The 24,122-nt window shown below is 50.5% G+C and overlaps 3 protein-coding genes across 3 annotated transcripts in view; 1 reads left to right on the plus strand and 2 right to left on the minus strand.

Annotated features, from left to right (window-relative positions):
• Positions 1-5,824, plus strand: part of Rab17 (RAB17, member RAS oncogene family) — a 17,699-nt gene extending 11,875 nt beyond the window's left edge. Inside the window, exons 3-6 of the mRNA XM_005361702.2 lie at positions 3,529-3,680; positions 4,656-4,781; positions 5,418-5,511; positions 5,684-5,824. Of these exons, the coding sequence (XP_005361759.1) occupies positions 3,529-3,680; positions 4,656-4,781; positions 5,418-5,511; positions 5,684-5,796 (485 nt within the window). The 3' untranslated portion in view covers positions 5,797-5,824. The remainder of the gene's footprint in view (positions 1-3,528; positions 3,681-4,655; positions 4,782-5,417; positions 5,512-5,683) is intronic.
• Positions 5,825-10,475: 4,651 nt separating this feature from the next.
• Prlh (prolactin releasing hormone) lies at positions 10,476-11,225 on the minus strand. The gene is made up of 2 exons (XM_026786136.1): positions 11,126-11,225; positions 10,476-10,639 (listed from the first exon to the last, which is right to left on the minus strand). The coding sequence occupies exons 1-2, from the start codon at positions 11,223-11,225 to the stop codon at positions 10,476-10,478; spliced, it is 264 nt and encodes an 87-aa protein (XP_026641937.1).
• A 5,145-nt stretch (positions 11,226-16,370) lies between these two features.
• The window catches only part of Mlph (melanophilin), a 44,258-nt gene continuing 36,506 nt past the window's right edge, over positions 16,371-24,122 (minus strand). Inside the window, exons 13-16 of the mRNA XM_026786065.1 lie at positions 23,310-23,396; positions 21,829-21,880; positions 20,277-20,377; positions 16,371-16,770 (exon numbers count right to left, since the gene is read on the minus strand). Coding sequence (XP_026641866.1) covers positions 16,744-16,770; positions 20,277-20,377; positions 21,829-21,880; positions 23,310-23,396 — 267 coding nt within the window. The 3' untranslated portion in view covers positions 16,371-16,743. The remainder of the gene's footprint in view (positions 16,771-20,276; positions 20,378-21,828; positions 21,881-23,309; positions 23,397-24,122) is intronic.

Genomic DNA, 24,122 nt, shown 5'->3' on the forward strand with positions numbered 1-24,122 from the left:
CTCAGACCTGCCTCTGCAAATGTCCCTGGTCTTGACCCGCTCCCGCTCCATGGAGCTTACCATCCTAGGCCCACTCCGGCCTAGGTCACTGGCTCCTCAAGCTCCATATTATTAATACATTCACCCATTTCTCCCCTAAAATGCCCAGCCTCAGTGATTACCAATCTGTGCAGCCAGGTCTGGTGGGTGATACCTCCTTTCTCTCCAGGAAGGCTCAGCTCTGTGTTGTGTAAACATCTCAGCCCAGGCCATTGGGCTATAGCTTGGGTGGAGAGCCATATTGCCCTTGCACATTGATGGGATTTGACACTGAAAACTCCCAGCCATCATGTTTAAACCAGAAAAGGAAAATGGGGCAGACAAAGATTGTCAACGGAGAAGGCAGTTCTGAGTTTGACACCCATGTGTCACTTGGCTCTCCCTGACTTCCTCCTAAACTCTTTCTGTGTGTGTATGTGTAGGATGTATGTACACATGTGCATAGTGCATGTCCACATAGAGGCCATAGGAAGATGTCTAGTGTCCTTCTATGTCACTGTACCTTATTGTTATCTGTTCCTTCAGAAAGGACCTGCTCTGTCACTCTGAACCTTATTGTCTTGAGAAAGGACCTCTCACTGAACCTAGAGCTAGGCTGGCTGGAAGTGATTCTCCTAGCTTCCCCCTCCCTGCACCACTTCACAATGCTGGGATTCCAATCTGCATGAGGCTGCGCCTTGATTTTTATGTGGGTGCTGAGATTTGAATTTGGGTCCTTATACTTACGCAGAAACTGCTCTTACCCACTGAGCTATCTTTCAAGCCTCTGAGACAATGGCTATCTGAATATCCCCCTATTGGCTCCAAAGCCAGAAACATGATCTGAAGTGAGAATGAACAGATCAGAGTATGTGGACTAAACATCAATGTTGCTGTGGCAACAGTCGGGGTGGGGGGATGAATACAAAAGAAGACAGGAAGAGGAAGTAGAAGTTGCTCCGACAGACCTGACACTGCATGTGTTTTCTCTAGGGGAGGGAAACCTAGGTCATGTTAAATAGGAGAAAAATGAGATATTGGGAGTTTAAGCAAGTTATTGAGGCCCTTGAAGGTGAGAGGCATTTGTGTCCAAGGCTCCCCCAGCCCTTCACCTGACAGGAGAGCCAGCTACATTGGATGGTTGATGGCCAGCAGTAGCCACGTGAGCTGGGAGTCCCTTGTCCTATGAGAAGAGCAGGTTAGCCCGACCTCAAGTTCATGGAGCCTCAGGTTTACACAACCTATGTCATTACCTGCTGAGATGTGGCTCTGATTCACAGAGAGAACCATATCTTTCCAGAAAGTTCTGTCCACTCCTACTCTTCTCTTTCCAAAGTGGATGGAAATGTGCCCCCAGAGATGATCAAGCCCTAACTGGTGAGCCTATGAATGGTGGTGCCTTCTATGGAGATGAGAAGACCTTGGATCTGAACTCCCAGACTGTCACCCTCAAGAGAAGAGGAGAGGGCACAGGATTACTGCGTAGGGCTGGCTGCTATAGTTTCATTTCTGTTGGGATGAAACACGGATGGTGACCAAAAGTAACTTGGAAGGGCCAGAGATTCATTTGGCTTGCTTTTCTAGATCACAATCCATTACTGAAGGAATGCAGGCAGGAACTGGAGGCAGGAACCACGGAGAATGCTGCTTGCTGGCTTGCTCTCTGGCTCTCTTAGGCTCATGCTCAGCTTTCTTTTTCTTTTTTTTTAAATTTATTTTTAATTTATGTGTATGGCATTTTGACTGTATGTATGACTGTGTGTTACATGCATGCAGTATTCATGGAGGTCAGAAGAGGGTGTTGAAGACCCTGGAACTGGAGTTAAGATCGTTGTTAGCTACCATGAGGATCCTGGGAATCAAGCTCTGAGCCTCTGGAAGAGCAGCCAGTGCTCTTATCCACTTAGCCATCTCTCCAGCCCCTCGGCCTGTTTTCTTAGACAGCCCAGGCTCTTCTGCTTAGGTATTGTAGCCCTCACAGTAGGCTGGGCCCTCTCATATCCACCACCAAACAAGTCAATCCTTTAGAGGCGTGGCTGCAGGCCAGTCTCATCTGGGAAGTCCCTATACCAATCCCCGGGATACTGAGTCACTGTCCTTGGGCTGGAAGTTACATTTTTACCAATGTAGGTCATAGGTCTCTCTCCTACAGGGTGTCCCCAGCTGGCTCCAAGTCTACCTTGGGTCTGTGTGGGGAAATAGCTCTGGGTGAAGCCCTTGGTTTCTGCTGACTCTTCACGTCTTGAAGGCTCCCTAATTCCCCTCGCCTCTTTCCCTCTACCTCCTAGTAGCTCACACACTTGACATAGACCTTTTTGGTACCATTGAATAACTATTTAAAGATCACACCAGGGCACGGGAGAGGGACCATCACCTACGCTTAGACACACAATTAAGAATACAAATTCAATATTGGAAAGCAAAGCTCAAGAAAAAAATATCTTCGAGGAAAAGGTGGATGGCATGTTATGAGAAGGGGCTGGAGTCAGTCTCTGTGGTTGGTCAAGCAGGTGCCTGAGTGAGGAAGGCAGGCCCCGGGAGCCTCACAGAGCACACAGGAGAAGATGGGGGAGCACAGCGAGCTCTTTAGGCTGACAGTTGCAGACCTGAGTAACTCATGAGAGAGTGTTAGGTGTGGAAGTGAGGTCAGTGATAGAAGAGCCATTGGGGGTGGGGAGACCAAAGAGGCTTTCTTCTGGTGACTGAGCGTGGCTTTGGAATGTGACAGGTGCCTGAATGGCCAGTGTGCCTGAGGGACCAAGGCATGAGAATCCTTGGAGTTCAACACATAGCTGGACACTGTAGAGACATGCCAGGCTATTCACTGCTGGGCATGGATTATGTTCCTTTCACGTTGTCATTCTTAGTTCAGGGTCTTTGACTTTATCCCAAGGGTTTAGCTTCACCACAAGAGAAAGACTATAAGGGACACAAAGCAGCCGCCAGCTGCGCTTTGCTTAGTAGGGAAGCTTTGGTGTAACGTCCGTGCTACTACGTGTACTACGGTCCTGTAGCGCCTGTACTATGTGTACTACGGTGCTATGCCTGTGATGTTTTGCAAGTGAGCTGGCAAAGGTCTGGAGATTGACACACACATATACACACAAAGACAGAGACACAGGTCATCCTTGAAACAAGAATGCCCCCTTTATTGTGTTCCAGGGCAGCTTATATAGGGATCCTTAACTAATAGCCATGCCCCAGCCAAACCCACCAGAAACCAGGAATTCCTGAGGGTCTTGGGCTCAGAGCAGCTGCAAACACAGGAAAACAAGTTGTTTTGCTCAGAGCAGTTGCAAGCATAACAAGTTGTTTACAAGAAATTTATGGTCTGGGGTTCCACAGCCCCCAACACTCTGGCTTCTGGAACAGGCATTCACTCAGCCTCCATCAGCAAGTGTCTAGCTGCCTCTCCCTGGGCTGCTGAGCATAGACCACCGCCATGACACACTAGGAGTCACGGGTGACCACCTTATCCCCAGCAAACACTCACTGGCCTCCTGGCTGCAGGTGCGTTCTTCACGAAGGTGGTGGATGTGGGCTCTTCATCTCTGAAGCTTGAGATTTGGGACACGGCTGGCCAGGAGAAGTACCACAGCGTCTGCCACCTCTACTTCAGGGGTGCCAATGCTGCGCTCTTGGTGTATGACATCACTCGCAAGGTAGGGTTACCTTCTGCCTCCTTCCCCAGGCAACTGTACTGTTTCCTGCCTTCTGCAGGGATCAATGGCAAGGAAACAGGACTGGGGCCATGTTTTATGGGAGCTACTATATCTACAAAAAGGGACTATTAAGCCTATACAACTCACCTCATTCAGGAGGTCCTCTTGGCAACCCCTCCCAGGCAAAGTTGGGCTTGGTTGCAGTCTCTCGGCACACCCCTTCTCCTCACAGTACCACCATCTCTGGCTGGTGTGCTGCTGGATGCCAAGAAGCTGCTACAGACCCAGCCCACTGCCATAGGCCATCCATCATGTATCACCAGTGGGTGCAAAACACAGAGCATGCGTGAAGATGACACTGGAGTACTAGACTCACATGTCTGTGTGTGTCCAGCCTGGCCTAGGGTGGGGTGAACCTGCTGCCCCCGAGACTATAACAGGAGCTAGGGAAGTGGGGACTAGTCACAGCGGGTGGGAGGCAGGAAGACATACTGGGAGAAGGTCTCAGATAAAGCCCTGCAGTGGACCCAGAAAGTGTGTGTTAGGCGCAGATCCAGGAGGGTGGAGGGTTGGGTCCCCACATCAGCCTTGATGCTCTAGGTTAGGAGAAAAGTTCCAGTGGATACAGGGCCAAGTCCCCCCACATAGCCTATGAGGGGCTGCAGTTAGGAACTGGCTTGGGGTGAGCACAGTGCCCTCAAACTCTCCTGCACAAAATGGTGTCCAGACGGGAGTTCCTGACCCCAAATGCCCTGTGCCCTGCACATCCCTGGCTCTCTGGTGTGATGCCTGTCCCACAGCCTTCCCCTACCAGGGGCCAGCCCATCCTGGCTGCCCTCCCAGGGGGACAGAGCAGTTCCTTGGCATTGCACTCTGGGAAAAGGCCTCGATGTGGCATCCTACCGGCGAGGGACACCTGCTTTGCTCTTCTGGCTCAGCAAGAACTCCAGCGTGGTTTCTGTTCTGTCTCTTTAGGATTCCTTTCACCAGGCCCAGCAATGGCTGGAGGACCTGGAGAAGGAGTTCCAGCCAGGAGAAGTGGTGGTGATGCTGGTTGGCAACAAAACCGACCTCGGCGAGGAGCGCCAAGTGTCCTTCCAGGTGCCCTATGGTGGCAGGCGGCAGGAGGGAGGCCTTGGCTCTGTGGACTTGAGGGCTTTTGAAACCATCACACACACACACACACACACACACACACACACACACCCTGTGCTTCAGGTACTCATGTACCACCTACATACATACTTACATGCACACCCATGATTCCTTTACTCATACTTCCTAAGCACACACGTTCACACACATGCAGAGCCATGCTGCCTGACACACACGTCATACATGCTGATACCTCCGCATGCAAACCCACAAGCACTCATGTGTGTCGAAATTCAAAAGATCCCACTGTAGTCCCCCCTTCTGGTTGGAGATTCATGTGGGAGGTGTGTGTATACATACGCACCCGGGGAGTGTGTATGTGGGGTGTCTGTGTGAAGGGTGTGTGCACACCTATGTGACCCAGTACAACCAGTCCTTTTTTGGTTGTCTTGAGGCAGGCTTTTATGTGTTCAAGGCTGTCCTGGAACTCAAACTCACGATCCTTCCACCCCAGTTTTCTGAGCGCTGGGATTATTTATATTATATTTATATAATATACATTTATTATATTTATTATTTCTTGTTGTGAGTTAGCCAGGAGGTATCCCTGGAGAGACTCCCATTAAACACTTTTTCCTTCAGGAAGGGAAGGAATTTGCGGAGAGCAAAAGCCTGCTCTTTATGGAAACCTCAGTCAAGCAGAACTACCAGGTGTCTGAGGTCTTTGATACCATTGGTGAGTGATGGCGCGCCATAGGAGGGTGGGAGCTCTCCCATGTGCCTCATCCCCTGAACCATTTTCTGGTGTTTCTGAGGGCTGGGAAGATCATGAGGAGGAGTGGTGGAGTGCTTGGGTTAGGGTTCTGGGGGTGGGGATTCCCTCCCTAGTAAACCCCTGTTTTCTACAGCCCGGGAGTTACTGCAGAGAGCAGGAGACAGGGGGAGCAGCAGCCCACAGGACGGTGAGGCTGTGGTTCTGAACCAGGGACCTGCTGCCAAGCAGCGCCAGTGTTGCGCATGAGTACTGAGCGTGCGGAGGACATCTCAGCCTGTGCCTCAGAGGGTCCTCAGCCCCTCTGTTCCGAGGCAGCAACGAGCAAGGCTGGCAACTCTGTCTATTCATACTCTCCATAAGATGGGTTATGCCTGAGCCCTGGGGGCTCCCAGAAGTTGGCTTCCTTCATAAAAAAAACTGCTTGCCAGAGCTGCTGGGAATGGCCAGTGGTAGGATCCGGTGCAGAATGACTCCCAGAAGATTGCCAGTCCCACTGATATTTCCCAATCCCACCATATTCCTGGATGCCCTGAGCCGGTGTACCTGCGCCACCTAGGCCATCCCATTCCATGGCCTTGTTACCAGAACAGAAGAGTTAAATGAAGCAGAGAAGTGTGAGCTGGAAAGATTCTTTGACTCATGCAATGGGAAGACAGTTGCTTCGTCCTGGGGCAGCTGGTCCCTAACTGGACCACCTTGGTTCTAGGAGTTGCCAAGGGAGAAAGGGGCTGATAAAGAAGGGGGGGCATCCATACTGGGAAAAATGGAGAGATGAGCCCAAGGTGGTGGGTCTCAGAGAGGTGACCCCGGAGAGACAGTCAGGAGTGGTGGGGATGGGTGTGTCCCCCTTCCAGCTGTGAATAGACAGAGCCAGGCATCTATCTAGCGGTGCCAGGACTCTCGAGCCTCCATGGTATTGTCTATGCATCCTTCTCTCTGAATATTAAGGGTCTTGACAATCTGACCACTGCCCAAGGTTGCACTAGGACCCACGGCCTGACAGGTCACACTGTCAGGCTGCACACATTAGTCTGGTTTGTAGGCATTAAACATGGCTAAAACTTGTGGGGCAAGTGTATTGAGGGTGGGCATGGGCATCAGTCTGGGAAAACTGTCTCTCCTGGTGGTGACTATTACTGCATTGAGAGTTTTCATCTTTATAGAGAAACCCAGGTCATTGTCCAGGGAGGAAAGCTCCAGAGGGTCTCTCTCCTGACGCTTGCTATGGCAAGATGGAGGTACTTTAAATGTGGCCATTTAGGGGGCAAAACTGTTTTTTGTTTTGTTTTGTTTTTGAGACAGGATTTCTCTGTGTAACAGCCCTAGCTGACCTGGAACTAGCTCTAAAGACCAGGTTTGGCCTTAAACTCGAAGAGACCCATCTGCCTTTGCCTTCCAGGTGCTGGATTAATAAAAGGCATTTGCCGCCACCATTGCCCCACACAAGGCTGGGTTTTTTTTCTCTTTGCTTCTGGGAGTGTGATGCGCTGTTGAGTCTCAACAATGAGACACTGTTGCTGGATGTGGTGATAGATGCCTCTAATCCCAGTACATGCAAGATTGATGCAGGAGAATGGCCAATTTGTTCTGGGCTGCACAGAGAAACAAACAAAAAACCAGAATGAAACAAACTCCAGAGAACTCCACAGAATGAAATGTTTCCTCACTGAGGAAGGTGGCCCCACTGTGTCCGCTGTAAGCACAAACAGACAAAAGGGAAATCCTCTTTTCCACTTTATGCCAAATTCTCAGCCAAAGTGAGCTCAGGCTGACCAGGAGCTTGGCGGTGCCTGGGCTGTGCCCTCTGCTCTCATCAGCTTTGCCTGGACAGACCAACCCCAGCTTCCTTGTCTGGGGACTGGAGGGAGCCTCCTGGGTCCCCTGCACTCCTGGACGAATCCAGCTTCAGTTCTGGGGCCTGGAAACAACCAGACTTTTTGGTACTGATGTCGTCCCGACCTGACCGGGAGGAAACTGCTGTGACCACTGGGCAGATGTGGGCCAGACATGGAAAGGCTTGTTCTGAGGATCCGTGAGGAAGTGTCAAGTGCTCCTTGGGAGAGTCTCGCCCACTCTTTTCTGCCTGATTTCTAAGGAGGCCTGCTGACGTGGGACTGCTGTTCTGACAGCTAGTGAAGGCGGAGAGTGGCCACATGATGGCGCTCTAATAAGTGAACTAGGGGAAATGAATGTTCTAGCATCCTGGTCTATCCCCAAGGTCTCCATCAGGCAAGCCTATAAGCAAGCATTCCCTCCTAAAGATGATGAGAGGCTTGCCCCAAGACCACTAGGTGGCGCTCCAGTATCACCTAAGGCAATCCTGTTCTGTCCCAAGTGTCTAGAAACTCAGGTGAACCTCCTAAGAGCAAAGTCATTGCTTGAGGACAGAGGAAGAGGGAAAACACCACGGAGATCTGTAGGGTGCCTGTCTGTCTGATGGCTAATCTCTCCTCTCCCTTGACTGATGAATATTGCTCCCTTCAGCACACTCCACCAGAAAGCCCAAGACTGGGCAGGTCTGGTACCATGCAGCTTCCTCGCCTCCTCCTCCACTAGGCAAGTGAAACTCAGTCTGCACCGCAATCACACTGGAGAAATCTCTTACAGTTGAGAGGCAGGACCCCAAGCTCACGGTCAAGGTTAGCATGTCCAGGTGGGACCCAGGACCCCATCAGAGGACCCAGGGCCTTTGGATAGTGGGGCACAGTGTCCAGCTAAGCTGAGGTCCTTTTCTGTGACAGGAAGTGCAGGAGCGTAGCCAGGCACGCCATGAGGGGCACAATCAGCATGGATCGTTTTAAAGAACAGCTCACCAGCTATTTCAGAAGGTCAATGTTATGACTAAAGGTAGTAGACCATAAGATCAGGAACATAGAGAGAGAGAGAGAGAGAGAGAGAGAGAGAGAGAATATGCACAGTTATTCACGTTTCCAGGCTTATATTTCATCTTATTCTTTTTTTAAATATTTTTATGGTTTATTTAACTTTATTTTATGTGCATTGGCGTTTAGTGTCAGATCCCCTGGAACTGATCTTCAGACAGTTGTGAGCTGCCATGTGGGTGCTGGGAATTGAACCCGGGTCCTCTGGAAGAGCAGTCAGTGCTCTTAACCACTGAGCCATCTCTCCAGCCCCATTTCATCTTATTCTTGAGAGAAAAGTGCTGAATTATTTGGGGGCAATGTCTTGGTGTCTGCAGCTCCACACCAAGTATAGGTGAGTCTTAGGACGAGGAGGGGAAGTGGGCAAACAGCATACAGGCGAGCTGACGAGTTCAGGTGGTTGGGATAGTCACTACAGTATCTTTTGGGATTTCCTGTGTGTTTTAAAACTGTTCCAAGACTGGAGAAAACGAATATGCCTCCATTCATCTTTCTGGATAAGGAGCTGGTCTGTTCCTGGAGACTGGCTACGGGAGGCAGTCCTCCAAACATAACAGCCGTTACCATTGCCATAAGAGCAGGGCTGTTACCTGCAGGAAATCTTCAACAAGATCTAGCCTACACAGAAGGAGGGTAGGGAGGGCCAGTAGACCTTCATCTGAGATCCTAGCCACTCCCTGTGCCCCCATCTCAGCTGCTTGCTGTTTTCCCCCAAGTGGTTTTGGAAGATCCTAGAGTATAGCCTGGGTAGAACAGCTTAGATGACAGCCAGATGACCCCCCAGCGGAGGCCCAAGTCAGTCTGTGGGCAGGACGGAACTTTCTGAGCTGGCATGAGGCATCTGCATGGGCCGATGAGGCTGCCAGAAACCACTGGCTCTCCTCTATGCAGGTGAATCTCCTCGCTGCCCCAGCTTCCCCATGGAGTCTCCCTAAGCTTCTGTCCGAGTTCCCCCCCTTTCTAAGGACACCAGCTGTGCTGTGTTGGCACCCATCTTACTCTGACTCAGGTACCCTGAGAAGAGTGGGCGTGTGCTCTGACTCCAAAGTTGTTTGAGGAAGGGCATAGAGACACCCCGTGTGACTTAAAAGGGGCACATAGGATCCAAATGATCAGGGGTCAGGTCTCTGGGATTCTCCTCTGAGCAGGATTGAGGGTGGCATGACCGCATGTGTTAGTGGCTGCTAGCACTCATCAAGCGGCAAGAAACAGAGTATGTTCAGGGTGGTGAGGGACACCACACATCCCTGTGCTGGTGGAGCCAAGTCATGTGTTTGCCCAAACAGCAGATGTAGTACTGACCTTGAACCTAACAGACACCACAGGTTCTGGGTGACGATGGTATGTAGCTTCATGGGCTGTAGCTTTATTTTCCCTGTCCTACAGGGGACCAGGAATGGTGTTCTGGGGACAGGGCTCCTAGGACCATCTCTGTATCTTCTAATTTTTGTAGCAAACCCAAAATAGCTCTAAAGGTCTTAGAAAACGTGGAGAGAAGCATTGTTTTGCCTTTCTTTGGGATCAAGTATCTTACGTACTGTAGTGTGTGGTCCCCCCAGCTTTATGCAGTGTGCAAATCTGAGTATGCGTCCAGGGTATCTTGGGTGGGTGGGAACTTGTGGGAGCAAGTCACCAAGGAAAGGACACCGCATTTCTGGGCATTGGTGTGGCTTTGGGGAATAAGAATTTACAGGAACATGGATATCAACTTAGCTTTCCTTCCCTCAATGCAGGTTATTAGGGGACCAGGTCAGCTCTGGAGGGCCTGGTAGAGAGAGGGCATCTCAGTTGTTTTGGGGGACAGGTCAGAGTTTCTTCTTTCCAAAGAGGCTGCTGGGCTCTGAGTTTCTTTCCTGGTTAACCTCCCATGAGGGAAAACATCTTTGTTCTGACACAGCTACAAGTGTACAGTAAACAAGGCCAGCACTTTTATTAGATTGTAGGGAAAGCAGAGAAAGCAGGGTGGGGGTGGGGTGGGGAGGCTCCGCAGGGAGAGGGAGGGTGGTGTTGGGCCCAGCATCACTGTCTTCAGGTGCTGGGCTCTCATCCATGCTGAGAGAACTTGGCGCCCCCCTCCAACGGGAGGCAGCTTAGCCGGCACCGCAGGCCAGGTACAGTGACATCCCTCAGGGCTGCCCTCCTCCTGCCGAAGCGGCCCACGGGCCTGATCCCACGGCCTGTGTACCAGGCTGGATTGATGTCAGGTGCTGGACAGGAGAGAGTCAGAGCAGCATACGAGATGCATGGCACACAGGTGCAGTGTCCTCCATAGAGAACCCCTAAACTGATGGAAACCTGGGCACCAGGCCATGTTGGCAACCAACCTGATGAGACCGGCCACAGTGTATCTGGGCAGTGGTGTGGCTTTGGGAAATTAATTTAGAGGTATACCAGTAGCGACATCCCCTTCCTGTCCCACTATACCTCCCTTCCCCCACCCCTCCCCGCCAGGTTCTTAAGGGACCCAGTCAAGATGGGTAGGGGCATGTTGAGGAGAGGGAGACAGTACTGTTCTGGGCAGAGGCCCATTCAACAGGATCTTATTACCAAGAGGTCATCCTCCAGCCTGAACACAAGGCAAGGTAACGTTGGCTTAGGAGATAGCCAAGCCCTATACAGGTGCTGGGCACTCAAGGCATCTAGGGAGAGTATGGAGGGGCGGGCAAGAGAGGCTGCTCACCACAAGCACTTACTGCGTGTCTCCATGGAGTGCTGGTGGGCTCGGCTGGAAGCTCCTGGCAGGACCAAGGCTAAGAGCAGCAGGCATAGGAGCCATGCCCTCAGAGATGCCATGCTTCTGGCCTCCTCGATGATGCCCTGGAGATGGGATCTCACAGGAGATGGTATAGCCTAGGGGCAGATGTGTAAGAGTAAGTTGTGTGCACAAAGCTGGGACCTTGGGTTGTGTGTGCAGATGCACATGTGCGTGTGTGTGTGTGTGTGTGTGTGTGTGTGTGTGTGTGGTACATGTATGTGCATGTGAAGTACACAAATGCATGTATTTGGTGCACATAGCTATACTTCTCAGGAGAGATGTATGTGAACTGTGCACAGGTGGCTGTCTTGGGACATTCTTGGGTCTGTCTGTCCATCTGTGTGAGGAGTCGGGAGGTAGACACCCAGATCTTGGTGGGGAACGGGTTTATGGGAAGGGCTGGGGCAGTAGAGGTGGGGGAACAATTTGCTCAAACTCAGAGTTAGATAGGGTTTGGGGGGCGTTGGGACCTCGCTGCCCAATCCTTCTCCACGCGTGGCCCAGGATCTCCTGACACTGAAAGCCAGACAGGCAATGGAGGACACTCAGCACCCTCCATCCCTAGTGACTGCACACCCCACAACCCCACAATAACTCAGGACTTCAGACCTAGTTTGCTGAGGCTTCGGAATGAGTCCATGGCACCTGCCTCTCTACACAGCGCCCTTTTGAGTGGCAGAGGAGAGGGCTACTTCTGTGTATGGGAAGGGGTATCCTGCTGGAGTACCCCTCTTGACCCCACCCCTGGTGTTTTAGATCCCGTTAAAAGATGCTCCAGAGCTTCATCTGAAGGCCCTTTAACTGACCTTGACTTTCCAGCCCCTTCTTGACCACACAGAAAGAGTTGTCCATCAGAGTTCTTTAAAATGCCCACTCCCCCCCTCTTCACAGCACTGCTGGGGTGTCCTACACAGAACAGGGGAGCCCCGACTAGAGAGAATGGAGGTGCTACCATGAACCATGGCAAAAACTACACCCACTCGGTCTAGGTGATGGATGCCCAGAATGCTAGTCGACCCTGGTTCCTGAGCCCCAGGAGCCCCCTTTCTGGAGTACTGTAGATTGTCTGCCCAGTGCACCTACTGGGCTCTGCTTGAGAGGGTGTTCCTCAGTGGGAAGTGTCCCTTGGTGGGATACTTAACCCGCCCTGCACCATGGACAGCCCTTGAGTGTGAGAGTCCCCACGAGGGTGTGTGATCCTGGACCACAGACCGTGGGCAGCTCTCTCTGCTTGGTTCCCACACCTGGCTGCTCAGGAAGCCTGGCAGAGAAAAGCCTGGCAGAGGAGCTGGCAGGCACAGGAACACCTGCCCCTCTAGCACTGCCGAGTTACTCACCTGCTGTCTCTTGAGTGTGGCGACAAGGCTGCCCCGGTGTCAGGGGAGGCCTGCCTGGCTGCTCACCTTTTATAGGCTAGCAAGGAGGCAATGGACGCCCCCGGTTGGTCCCTTCCTTGAGATGGCGTCTTTGCTTATAGCCTGCCGTCCCCAACTGTGACTCCTCCCTCACCAAGACATTTCGTCTTTTTACTTTCCTTTCTTTTTATCTTAAAAAAAAAAAACAACAAACCTCTCATCAGTGGTGTGATTTGTTCCTTCCTGAATTATATAATTTCATTTGGGCCAAGTGGCTTTAAAACACATTAACCTCCCTTCTTCATGCTCGCCTTTGGGCAGACTCCAGACTTACGTGTCCACCCATCCTCTCAATGGGAGGCGGTCATCGAACGGGAAACGCCTGTTCTGAAGGCTCTTCCTCTCTTTTCCTGCCTCACCTGAGCCATGGCTTCCTGGAATGGTGGCCAGAAAGTCCCTCACACCCAGGTGGGTGCTTCCTACTTTGGCTGTCCCCTCAGCTTGCTTGTCCTCAGACGGGGTCTTTAGACACACCTCCTCTACTCCATCCTGAGTCTATGACTTAGAAAATGCCAGGCTTCATTTTCATAAAAACAAAGAGAAGCCTGGTGTTGTGGCATACACCTATAATTCCAGCACTTAGGAACGTGAAGTAGGAGGATGGCTTTGAGTTCAAGACCAGCCTGTCCCAGTAAAACAAAACAAAAAAATTGAAAGTCAAAGAGCAGAAAAGACTACTTTTGTTATAGTTTAAAGGTGGTGTGTGGCAGTACCCTATCTATAATGCCAGCGCTGAGGTAGACGGAGCGGAGATGGAAGGGTCCCAAAGCTCCTTGGCCACTCAGCTTAGCCAAACCAACAAACAACCTCCAGGTTCAGTGACTCAAACAAAGAAAGTGGGGGAATGATTAATGAAGACATCCAGTGTTGGTCTCTGGTCTCTTATACACATGTCTACAGGGGCCCCACATAAATGTATATATACACCCTCACATACAACCTTCTAAAAACCAAGTTTATTTTTGCTGTAAAGGCAATTTACAGGCAAAGAGAAAAAATTAGTGCACTTAAAAAGAGAGAAAAGAGCCCAGGTAATGTGCAAAGGAAGGCCACAGCTTTTACTTTGGGCGTTGCTTTTGGTGAGTTCCCTGTGCCTTCCGGGAGATTCATCCTGCTTACAGGGGCTGAGCCTCATTCCTTTGACCATCATAGCCAGGGATTGTTAAATTACCTGTAGGTTTATGCTGTTGAAAGTGACTATGTAAGATTCCATCATTTAACTTGACCCGTCACCACCATGCCAATAGTTACAGGTTATATGAAGTATCATTTAAGTGCAATAGAGCATTCTTGAAGGAACTCTGCATGAGACAAGACAAAGCAGGAGGACTCTCCAGGGCCATCATTTCCTGGCCACCACCAGACTTGTAGGAAAAGTGTCAGAATGCCACTTCACCCTTTGGGGACTTGGTCAATGCAACATCTGTGTTCTCAAGGCATGGCTGCATCTTCCTGGGAAGAGGGCTCTGGACAGTGGACTCGTTGGGAGATATGGCAGGAGGTGGGTATGGTAAGGAACTCCAGAAGGAGCATGGCATAGCCCAGAGATGAGGGTCACAGGGACCTTGAAATGCTTGTTTGATACCTTGGTTCCATCTGTAGATAGCTTAGGTGTTAACAATGGTGATAGCCCAGCCTCTCACCTTGGTGAGAAGAGCCATGGTAAGGCATGTTCCTGTCTTGGGGGTGGGTCTTATGGGAGATTTCCCTGGATGTGTGCCCAATCCTGGGACCCAAGGGGATGGCTGTGAGACCTTGGGAGTGGGAGTAAGTGTCCTGAATATCATTGTGGGTCTGGGTCTCTCTCTCTCTTGTCCTCTCCTCTCCTCCTCCCTCCCCTGCCCCCGTCTCTCTGTCTGTCTTTCTCTGTGTTTGCATCTAGAATCATGGGTCCTCTTAGCAGAGTAGCTTTATTTATCAAAATAAGGACAGAGTGTGCCTTTGAGAGTCTAAATGGGAGCCAGCAGGCAGGGTCGGGGGGTGCACAACGACCCTGGTCTTGGCCCAGTCTCCTTCTGCTGCAGACTTGATGGCATCAGGCAAAAGGTCTGCAGAATCTAGAGGTGTTTGGGTGGCTGGTGATGCTCCAAAGGCAGATGGCAAAGGGCAGGGGCGGTGTGGCCTGGGCTGCTCTTGCAGGTCTCCACAGGACCCCAGCTGCTGGCCTGGCCTGGGCACCTCAGAGCTGACAAGGGGGTTTCTTTGACCACAGAGAGCAGGCAACTTTCCCCACATCTTATTAACGCGCCATGGATCCCAGGACAGGGGAACCGAACAAGGACTCTTGAAGGAGCTTTGAGTACAGCAGAGAGATTTCTCATCCAGCACAGCCCTGACTCTGGGTAGCAAACACTGAAGACATACATGGTTCTAAAAAACTGCCCCCTGGGGTCTGGGATCGTGAGCTCTGGCTGTCAGACTGGAGGAACCACAGAGCTGTGGCTGAAGGGATCGTGACCCTGGGGCATCAGCTGGAGTTCTGAACAGGTGACAAAGTGAAGCGCAGGGCGTGGGGAGAGGCAAGGCTGTGAGGCTGTGCCCCCACACTCCCTGAAGCTGGATTGCTTGTATCACTGGGCTGCAGGAGAAAGCTCTGTGCTATTCTCCACACTCCGACTCAGATGGATTTCTGCTCCTTGCAGTAAAGGGAGCCCCCTTTGAACAGGACTCCATGGCCAATGTCCTACCTCTTGATCTCCCTCTGGCTTTCAGCAGAACATTGACGACCCCACTGTTTGGGGGTACACTGCAAAGTTTTGAGGTCTTTGAACTCTTGTGCTCTCTAGTGGGTCAGACAGTGTCTCCTCAGTTCACACCTACCTAGAACTTCGGGAAACAGTCATCTGTGGGAATAGGGCCTTTGTGAGTGTATTGACTGAGGTGGGCATACTGGGTAAAGATGGCCCTACAGGCAACAAATGGTGTCCTGACAAGATGGCAGCTGTTCAGAACCATACAAGGCAAGGGGACATGAAGGTGAGGATGGGGGCTGAAGTCAAGGTGTACTGGGATGGCTGCCATCCCAGACGGAGGAAGAGGCACCTATTCCTCAGAACTGCAAATTCCACCGACACCTTGATTGGACTTTCGCCCTTGCACACCCAGGAGGGCACATTTCCTGTGGTCGTGATTGGCTTATTTTGCTAGAAGGCCAGGGGAAATAAACATGGGACTCCTGAGATGTGGGTCTCTGAATGAGGGAAAGTTTCCTCCTTGAAGTTTATTCTCAGGGTACACTAGGATGCTGTGGCTCGGCCTGTGTGTTCTCTGGACTCTGGTACATGTCGCAAGCTGGTAGGAAAGAGGCAGCCCTGGGAGTAGGAGACGGCCTCCCTGTACTGGTGGAAGGGCTGTGAAGAGCTGACTATATAGTCATGAGCAAGACTGACTCTGATGTTCTTGGCTTTGGAAAACCTAAATCCTTGATAAATTCCAAAGCTGTCATTTGCGTGAGCTAGAATCCTATGTTTAAAGCGTGAGCTGTCTAGAAAGTGAGGTCCCTAGATAGTACACCCCAAAAGCCTGTGTTAGAGGCTTGGCTTCGATGTGGCACGGCGGTCGGTGGTTATGGTGGTGGAAACTCTGGGGTGGGGGACAGTGTTGTGGCTCCTGTCTGTGACCCACAAGGATGCTTAAGAACAAGGTCTGTGCCATGGGTGAGGAGCCTAGCCCCGCCCCCTCGTTCACTATCTATAATTGCACACTCTCCCATCACACCTGCTTGTATCTGCCTCTCTCCCTCGCAGTCAGGAATGTGAATACACTCAGGGCCTCCGCGGGACCATCTCTTTCCATCACATCTGTGAATGTGGCTCAACAAAGTCAAGGGACAAGGTTAAAGGGTCATAGCAGAAGGGTATCTGGGTGTTCCTCAGGCAGAAAGGGAAATCTGAAGGGGAATTCCATGAGTTCGTATCTTCCGGGTCAGAGGCTGGCAGGTGGCCTGGTGACAGCCAGAAGTCTGAGAACCTGCTATCGCACAAGAAGATCCACACAGGAAGTTCTTATTTCTCACTGGGATGATGACCACAAGCAGCTGTGAGCATCAAGAAGTTCTGAGCCCGTGGGGATGCGATGGTCATGTGGAGGTGGCAGTGTGGGGCGCTTTGTGGTACTCTCCTGTGCCCATGAACCTCCCCTTCTAGGGCTGCTGGGCCATCACGGGTTTCTGCAAAGCACAAACACACATGTTTATTTAGGTGTGCACATGGCTTCATGGGCAAAGTGTACACACAGATATAAAAAAAACCTCACAGTTATGGGACAGATACAGATGTAACAGAGAAACATACAGATGTAGGTGTTCGCACCGGTGAGGATCTAGACACAAACTTAGATATATGTATGTACACATGCATACACACATGTTGGCACACACAGATATACACACCAGCATATGCACATAGATATAACGTATGCATATACAGAGAGACATGTGACGTAATACAGACACACACATGCCATGTGGGCATGCAAAGACATACATACCAGCATGTACATGACACATGGGTACATACATAGACATAGGTGTGAATGAAGAAAAACACATGCGGGTGTGACTACATATAGATCCAGTCTCAGACATGTGAATGTGCTTGCGTGTTCCTGTTTCTGTTTGTTCATGTGTGCATACACTACTCAGTTGCTTGTGTTTGCTTTGCCCTGGCCTTAGTTGGTCCCTTGCTTTTTTTGTTTGTTCATTTGTTTCTGTCTTTTAAGACAGGGTCTTTTACATACAGAGCCCTGGCTGCCCTGGAACTCACTATGTAGAGCAGGCTGCTTTAGAACTCACAGGCATCCATATGCCTCTGCCTCCTGAGTGCTGGGATTAAAGGCGTGCACCTCCATGCCTGGCTTCCTTTTTTTTTTTTTTTTTTTTTTTTTGCTGTAACTCTGTTTTCGCAGATATGAGTTTCCATCCACTGTGTCCATGGTAAGTATTTGAAAATCTAGAGCTTTTGAAGGCAGGGAACTTAATTTGAAAGCCTATATAAAGATTTAATTGGCAGGCATGCCCTTTAGGGATGATCAGCTCTAGTTATGAGGGTCAGGCAGACTCATTCCTGGCTTCAGTGTGCAGTGTAGGGCATCCCTGCCTTAATGTTTGTGGCAGTGGGCATGCAGACTCCTGCAAGGGTGAGGTTGCCAACCTCATGAATGTCTTTCTACTGTTTCTGCATCTCTACCTTGTGACACTCTGGCTTTTAAACAGGGAGTTCATAATCATGAAAGGCCATCTATGAGCCACGTATCTCCCAGAAGGGCATACACAGTGAGAGAATGGATTGGGGTACTGGCTTCACTCTGTCTTTCTAAGAAGATGAGCTTGCAGGATGTGGCGGGTTCCCTGAGCCCCTATACGGAAGCTTTCTCTGGAGCTTGGCTGCAAGCCTGCATGGCTGCTGCCTCCACTCACTGTGGTTTCTGCCCCTGGTTGCAGTTCTGCCAGAGATGGAGAAGGGAATTTATAGATGCCCTGAGTTATGTTAGTCAGTCACTTTCTGTACATGAGTTTATAGAAAATCTACAGAGTTTACAGGGAACAGTGTGAGCAGAGGATTCTAGGACGCAGAGAAAGGCCTCCAGGTCAAAGCACCTACATGGTGGCAGAAGAAGGGCTGGGGACTTGAGGGCTGCACCCCTCCCATCATGAGATGCCCACATGGACTTGATTAGGATAGGTGCTCGGTGTAAAACTCAGCTAAAACTTGCTTGCTGAGCACACATTAAATTCTCAGTGACAACAAAGAGCTAAATAGTACACAGAGACCTGTCTGATGTGGAATGCCCTTCTGTATGCTGTGAATATGTTTTACTACCATTGGTTAATAAAGAAGCTGATTTGGCCAATAGCCAGGCAGAATAGAGCCAGGCAGGAAATCCAAGCAAAGCATACAGGGAAAAAGAAAGCAGAGTCATAGAGATGCCAGCAGCGGCCGGGGAAGCAAGATGCCATGTAACAAGCTGCAAGCCTCATGGTAAAATATATAGTAATAGAAATGTTTAAGTTGTAAGAGCTAGTTAATAATAAGCCTGAGCTAATAGGTCAAAATATTTGTAATTAATATTAAGCCCCAGAATGGTTATTCGGGGATTGACAGGTGGGAGTAAAACTTCTGGTTACATTTGTCCTTGGAGGAGGTTCCATTTGGCCTGTGCAGCAGGCTGTTGTGAGGAGCCACATGCAGAGGACAATGGCTTAGGCCACCCCTGTGGCTACACATTGAAATATCTTTCCCCAGAAGTCATTAATATTCAGCCTAGATAGTAGGTGGAGTCAGACATACATTTTAGATAAATACTTAGGCTATCCCAAGGAAACTATGGCTTTCCCTAGCATGGGTGACCTACTCCAGGGCTGTGTGCATGCTGACAAGACAGCCTGCCACCAAGCTACACCTTCAGCCCAAGGCAAACTTTGAAGAAAATAATAAATTTGGAACTCAGTCTTCTTGGACAAGGTTTGAAGAATTGAGCCAGGCAGATGTCTGCTCACCCTTGAAACTAGAAGGAAGTTGAGGTGATCCTTGGACAGTGTACTGGGTTGGTGAAATAGGGGTAAGGAGAGATATGGGGGACAAGGGTTGGCATAGCTTGGATGTAAGGTTTCCTTCAAGGTTCATATATTGGAGGTTTGGCCCCAGTGTGATGATGGACCTTGATGGGCGGGGCTTAGTGGGAGCTCTGTAGGTTATAGGGGTCATGCCTTTGGAAAGGATTAAAGACAGCCTCGCTAAAGCACAGGGTGGAGAGATGGCTCAGTGGTTAAGAGCGCTTCCTGCTCTTCCAGACAACCCGAGTTTGGTTCTCAGCACGCACTCACATCTAGGAGGCTCACATTCAGTTGTAACCCCCACTCCAGAGGATCCAATGACCTTTTCTGCTGGTGCCCACACACATGCCACAGACTGGCATACACTCACACAGACACACACCCTCACATAGATACACACTTTTAAAAGTCTGCACCTGGCTCCCATGACTCCAGAATGATCCTCACCCTCCTGTCTGATAAAATGATCTCTCACTGATTCCCAGCCATTACAAGCATCTCCTAAGCAGTGATGCTGTCACTATGGCCTTGAACTCTGCAGAACCGTGAGTCAAGTAGATCTGTTTTCTCTCTAAGTAGCCTGTCTGCCTAGTGTATTTCATTACAGCAAGGAAAATTAGACTAACACAAAGTGCGTTTAGGCCTTGATTAGGGCACTTGTCACTGTCACTGTGAGTTTTTCCGGGATGAGGGCCACAACCTTGTCATCTGACAGGTCACGGAGGAACCACTGGGCACGTTCCTAACTCAGTGCCCAGGCTTAAGGTAGCTCAGTTGTTCCTGTGTCCAGGGCTCGTTTCGCTGAACTGAGGGCCTCAGGGGCCAAATGAGGGTCTTCAGGGACCACCCTCTGTATGCAGCAGCCCTAGCAGGCCTGAGGGCTTGCTGGAGAGCAGCCTTGGAATTTCCGGATTGGCCCCTTTCCAGAGCTGAGCCTGCCCCTTGGGAACTGGGTACTTAGTGATTCTGCCACTCTTTGCTGTATTTGGATACTTGAAAGAAATGTGTTCAGTTCTTGTGCAGATTGATGGTTACCCTCACCTGCCACCCCTTTTTCTCTCTTGATTAAGGCATTAGCAAAACGTGAAGCTACAAGGTCACACGGAGAAAGGAGACATTACCGCAAAGATGTGTCTGGCTGTCCCTCTCTTCCCGTTAGGGTTCCTCTGTGTTAGCGAGCCACGGTACACTGATTTCCGGTCGAAAGAACCACCATCTATGCCTTTGGGAAAAGAGAGAGGAGGTGCTTAATCCACCAAAGACTAATCCAAATGAGTTCTTCTCTACCTCAGACATTGGACAGACATTGACGGCCTCTGTTAGGAGGGTTCACACTGGGACACACTTGGCAAGAAGCACTCAGTGGTTGTGTGGTTGTGTGAATACCAGTTTAGAGGCTTCTACCTCTTTTAAAGAGTCAGGCCCGCTAAGAAAGGAGGCAGGCCAGCAAGAAAAGTGCGGGGCCAGTGACCAGGAGATGGGACCAGCAGGAAAGAAAGGGGCCAGTGAGGAAGGAGGCGGGACCAAATCTTTTAGGTTGCTGGAACTGGAGTTTGTGTCCTTTTCCTCTGTGGCTCTGGAAGAGTAACAGGGACTTAGGACACTTAGGTCAGGGGCACGTTTATCTTCTGCCATGTGGTTTTGTGACAGGACAAGAGACCTGAGGGGTGCTGGGACTCCAATCCACAGAGCAGAAGTCTTTTAGGCCTGTGGCTGCAGAGTTGAGGGCCTTGGCCTCCAGCCTTAACCAACTGCTTGTGTTTAGGTGGGGGGAGTGGACTTTCATGGTTCAGGTGGGAATTTCTTGATTGAAGGAAGTGGGGCTGACTCATAGCACTCTGGAGTCCTGATGGTCTCTCCAGACCTGTTTTCAGTGATGTGCTACACATCAGGCCTGTCTGCCGAGGGGATTTGGGGCTCACCTCTGTCTTCTTGTTGCCCACACTCCTGTGTTTGGAGGATGGCAGAAGCTGCCCTTGAAGATTAAACTGTGGTGCTCTAGAAGCCCCGAAATTTCAACAGCAGCTCCTCATCGTCCCTTCTCTAAGTTAACCCTGACTCTGAGGGCCTGGGGTACCAGCTCTGATCTTCAGGTGAACCAGATGTGTGCTGGGACCTCAGTGGATGCAAAGAGGAGTCTCTTCCTGGGCTCTGCTTCCCATTGGTAGGAGGAAAGGACCCTTCTCTACCATACACTACCAACACCCAGTGTATTATCCAAGTGCATGGGGGGGGGGGGGGAGCACAGACTCGACCCTCTGAAGTCACAGGCCAGAATACACCCTCATCCCTTTGAGTTTCTCAACAAGAATTTCCACAGTGATAGAAAAAGTAACTGGTGCACTTCCATGTTCCCAGGACAAAACTGATGTCCTTGTCTTTACGGAGACTTCAACTTCAAAGTCTTCTAACTGGCTGATATTCTGCATTTTCTATAGGGACTTTTATATTGAAACCATGGAAACACTGGCCCTACCAGTGCTGCCTGTGCTTGCTTAAATCGCTTGGAACACCATGCATGGGCCCTGGGGGGTGGGTACAGGAGCCTTTTTGGATGGCCTAGGGTGGGTTCCATAGATTAGGGAGGAGTGTGCAGAGCCTGGCTGGCTTGTTCCTCCTCTGAGCTCATTTCTCAGTAGCAGCAAAGCAGGAAGGGGAGCAGGTGGCTCTTACCTTGACTGCTGGGGGCATACTTCCTCTTCAGGAGATAGGGCGGTGCTGTCGCCTAGGAGGAAGAGAACATCCCTGGGCATTCCTGAGGTGGAATTGAACTAATTTGGGACTTCTTTTTTTTTTTCTTCTGGTTTTAATTACCAAGGTCACCTGTTTTTTATTCTCTGCCAAATATTCGAGCTCTTAGTATATGCACACTGTCTGCAAATCATGTGCCAGAGCCTACGTGGAAGAGAAGCCAGGGAACTGCCTGCTTTGGGTGGAGGGTTGGAACGACTACAGGGACCTGGGTTTGAATCGCAGTGCTGCTTACTACCACACACTAGAACCCATCCTCTGTGACCGCCACTCTCTTCCTCTGTAACACGTGGAGTCATGCCTGTAAATTGTGTGCCCTGTGTCTGTTGTTCCTCCTCCTTCCTTTCCACGTGTTCCCCTCTCTACAACATGCTAAGAAATCCATTCTCTGTCTGACCTTTTCAGGAGTGGAGAGAGCAAATGGCCCAGTTGCCACAGCAATGTTCCCCAGTGTCAGGAATGCTCCAGTGGGTCTAGCAGCAGGTCCTGTAGGTAGAACTCAGAGCCTGTCTCCTGGGCTTCTTGGGACTCATAGGAACCCATCAATGTCAGGGCCCAGGGCCCAGACATTACCCTGTTGTAATTTCCACACATTTGACCAGGCATCCACCTCCCTGAGTGGGATTCATGTGCCAGTGTCACAGAGTGTCATTGCCCGCCCACCCAGGTTTTGTAACCTAGGTAAAGGGTGGGTAGAAACCAACAGCACTTGGACCTGACAAACTGACGAGTGGCTGGACTTGTTCTGTGATGCTCAGTGAGGACCTGGGCCAGGGTGGGCAGGGCCTGGAGCAGGCCTGGAGACAGCACCCCAATCCTGTTCCTAATATCCCCTAGACACATGGAACTTTCTCCTCCCAGGCCTCTCCTTCACTCACATCCCATCAGAGTGTCTTCCCAGTGCTGGTCTCATCCTTGGGCCATTTACCCATACCGTGGCTCCTGTGTGCTTTCAATTCCCAACCCAGCAACTGCATCTCTCAGACAGGGGACAGATGACAGGCTGCTATACATGATCTGGGTGGCAGAAGAATCCAGAAACACATGTGGCTCTGGCAAGACCCCTACCCAAGACTGATGTGGAGGGATAAACACCCCAGCGACTTTGCCCCAGAGAAGGATAAGTAGGGTGTGACATCCTTGTCCCCAAAGCTGCGTAAAGAACTGAGCCAGGGAGCCTGATGCTTGACAGAAGTTCCATATACCTGTGTTCCCCATCTCTGCACCTTGCTGGGATCTCTGGGATTTCTCCATCAGGTACTACCCTACTCCCCTACCCTCTACCCACTAACCCAGTCTGCGGACTCGCCAGGCATTGCTGAGCTGTTGGGTCTCTCTCCACACCCTCCCCTAGCACTTGCTCTTTGGAGGGAGTTGCCTCAGAAGGCTGTGGTGGACGGTACCTTGGGCACCTTGTCTTGGTCCTCAGGGTCTGCAGAGGGATCCTTTGGGATCCTGTCAAGTTTTTCAGTAACTCGGGGAAGAAAGATCTGGAGACCAAGGAAGAAATGTGTTGTTATCATCTTGTTGAACCATGACATCCAGAGTGGGAGTCAAGCAGGCACGGTGCAGGACAGTGGTCCCTATAGATACTGGTCAAGCATGCTGGGATAGAGTGTAACACCACACCCCCATTTCCATCGGGGTTCTAGACAATGCTTTGGAAGATTGGTTTAATGTATTACATTTGTTCATGCTGCATTTGTTAACCACATAAAAATGTGTTGCTTTTGCCTTAAATAAAATTAACCTGTGCGCAGAGAGCCGTGGCTAGCAACTGGTTGACAGGAAGTGGCAGGGAGGCGTTTAGTGTGGATTTTTTTTTTTAGTTGGGGAAGTGTGGAAGGGAGTGGCTTCTGGGATGCCAGCAGAGAAAGTTAGTCAGTTGCTACTCTGGCTCTCTGAGCTTGCAGGTTTTCAGGCTAGCCTTTGCATCTCAACTAATTTTAGCAGCAGCAGCGTCAGTGTCTGGGGGAACAGAACTCTCCCCAGGCCATGGCCTTAGTAGCCAGGCTGCTAGGAGTTTGAAGCTGTGACAAAAATAAAATTACAAGGCTATGGAGTCAGAAAATTAAGATGTACTTTCCAGCTGGCTTTTTATGCCAACAAGCAGTTTCTTGCCATAGTGGGGACTTGAAGTCACATGGGGGGTACTCACATGTGAAAGTTACCTATCTATCTATCTATCTATCTATCTATCTATCTATCTATCTATC

The sequence above is a fragment of the Microtus ochrogaster genome, linkage group LG4, assembly GCF_000317375.1.
Source record: "Microtus ochrogaster isolate Prairie Vole_2 linkage group LG4, MicOch1.0, whole genome shotgun sequence".
Taxonomy (NCBI): Eukaryota; Metazoa; Chordata; class Mammalia; order Rodentia; family Cricetidae; genus Microtus; species Microtus ochrogaster.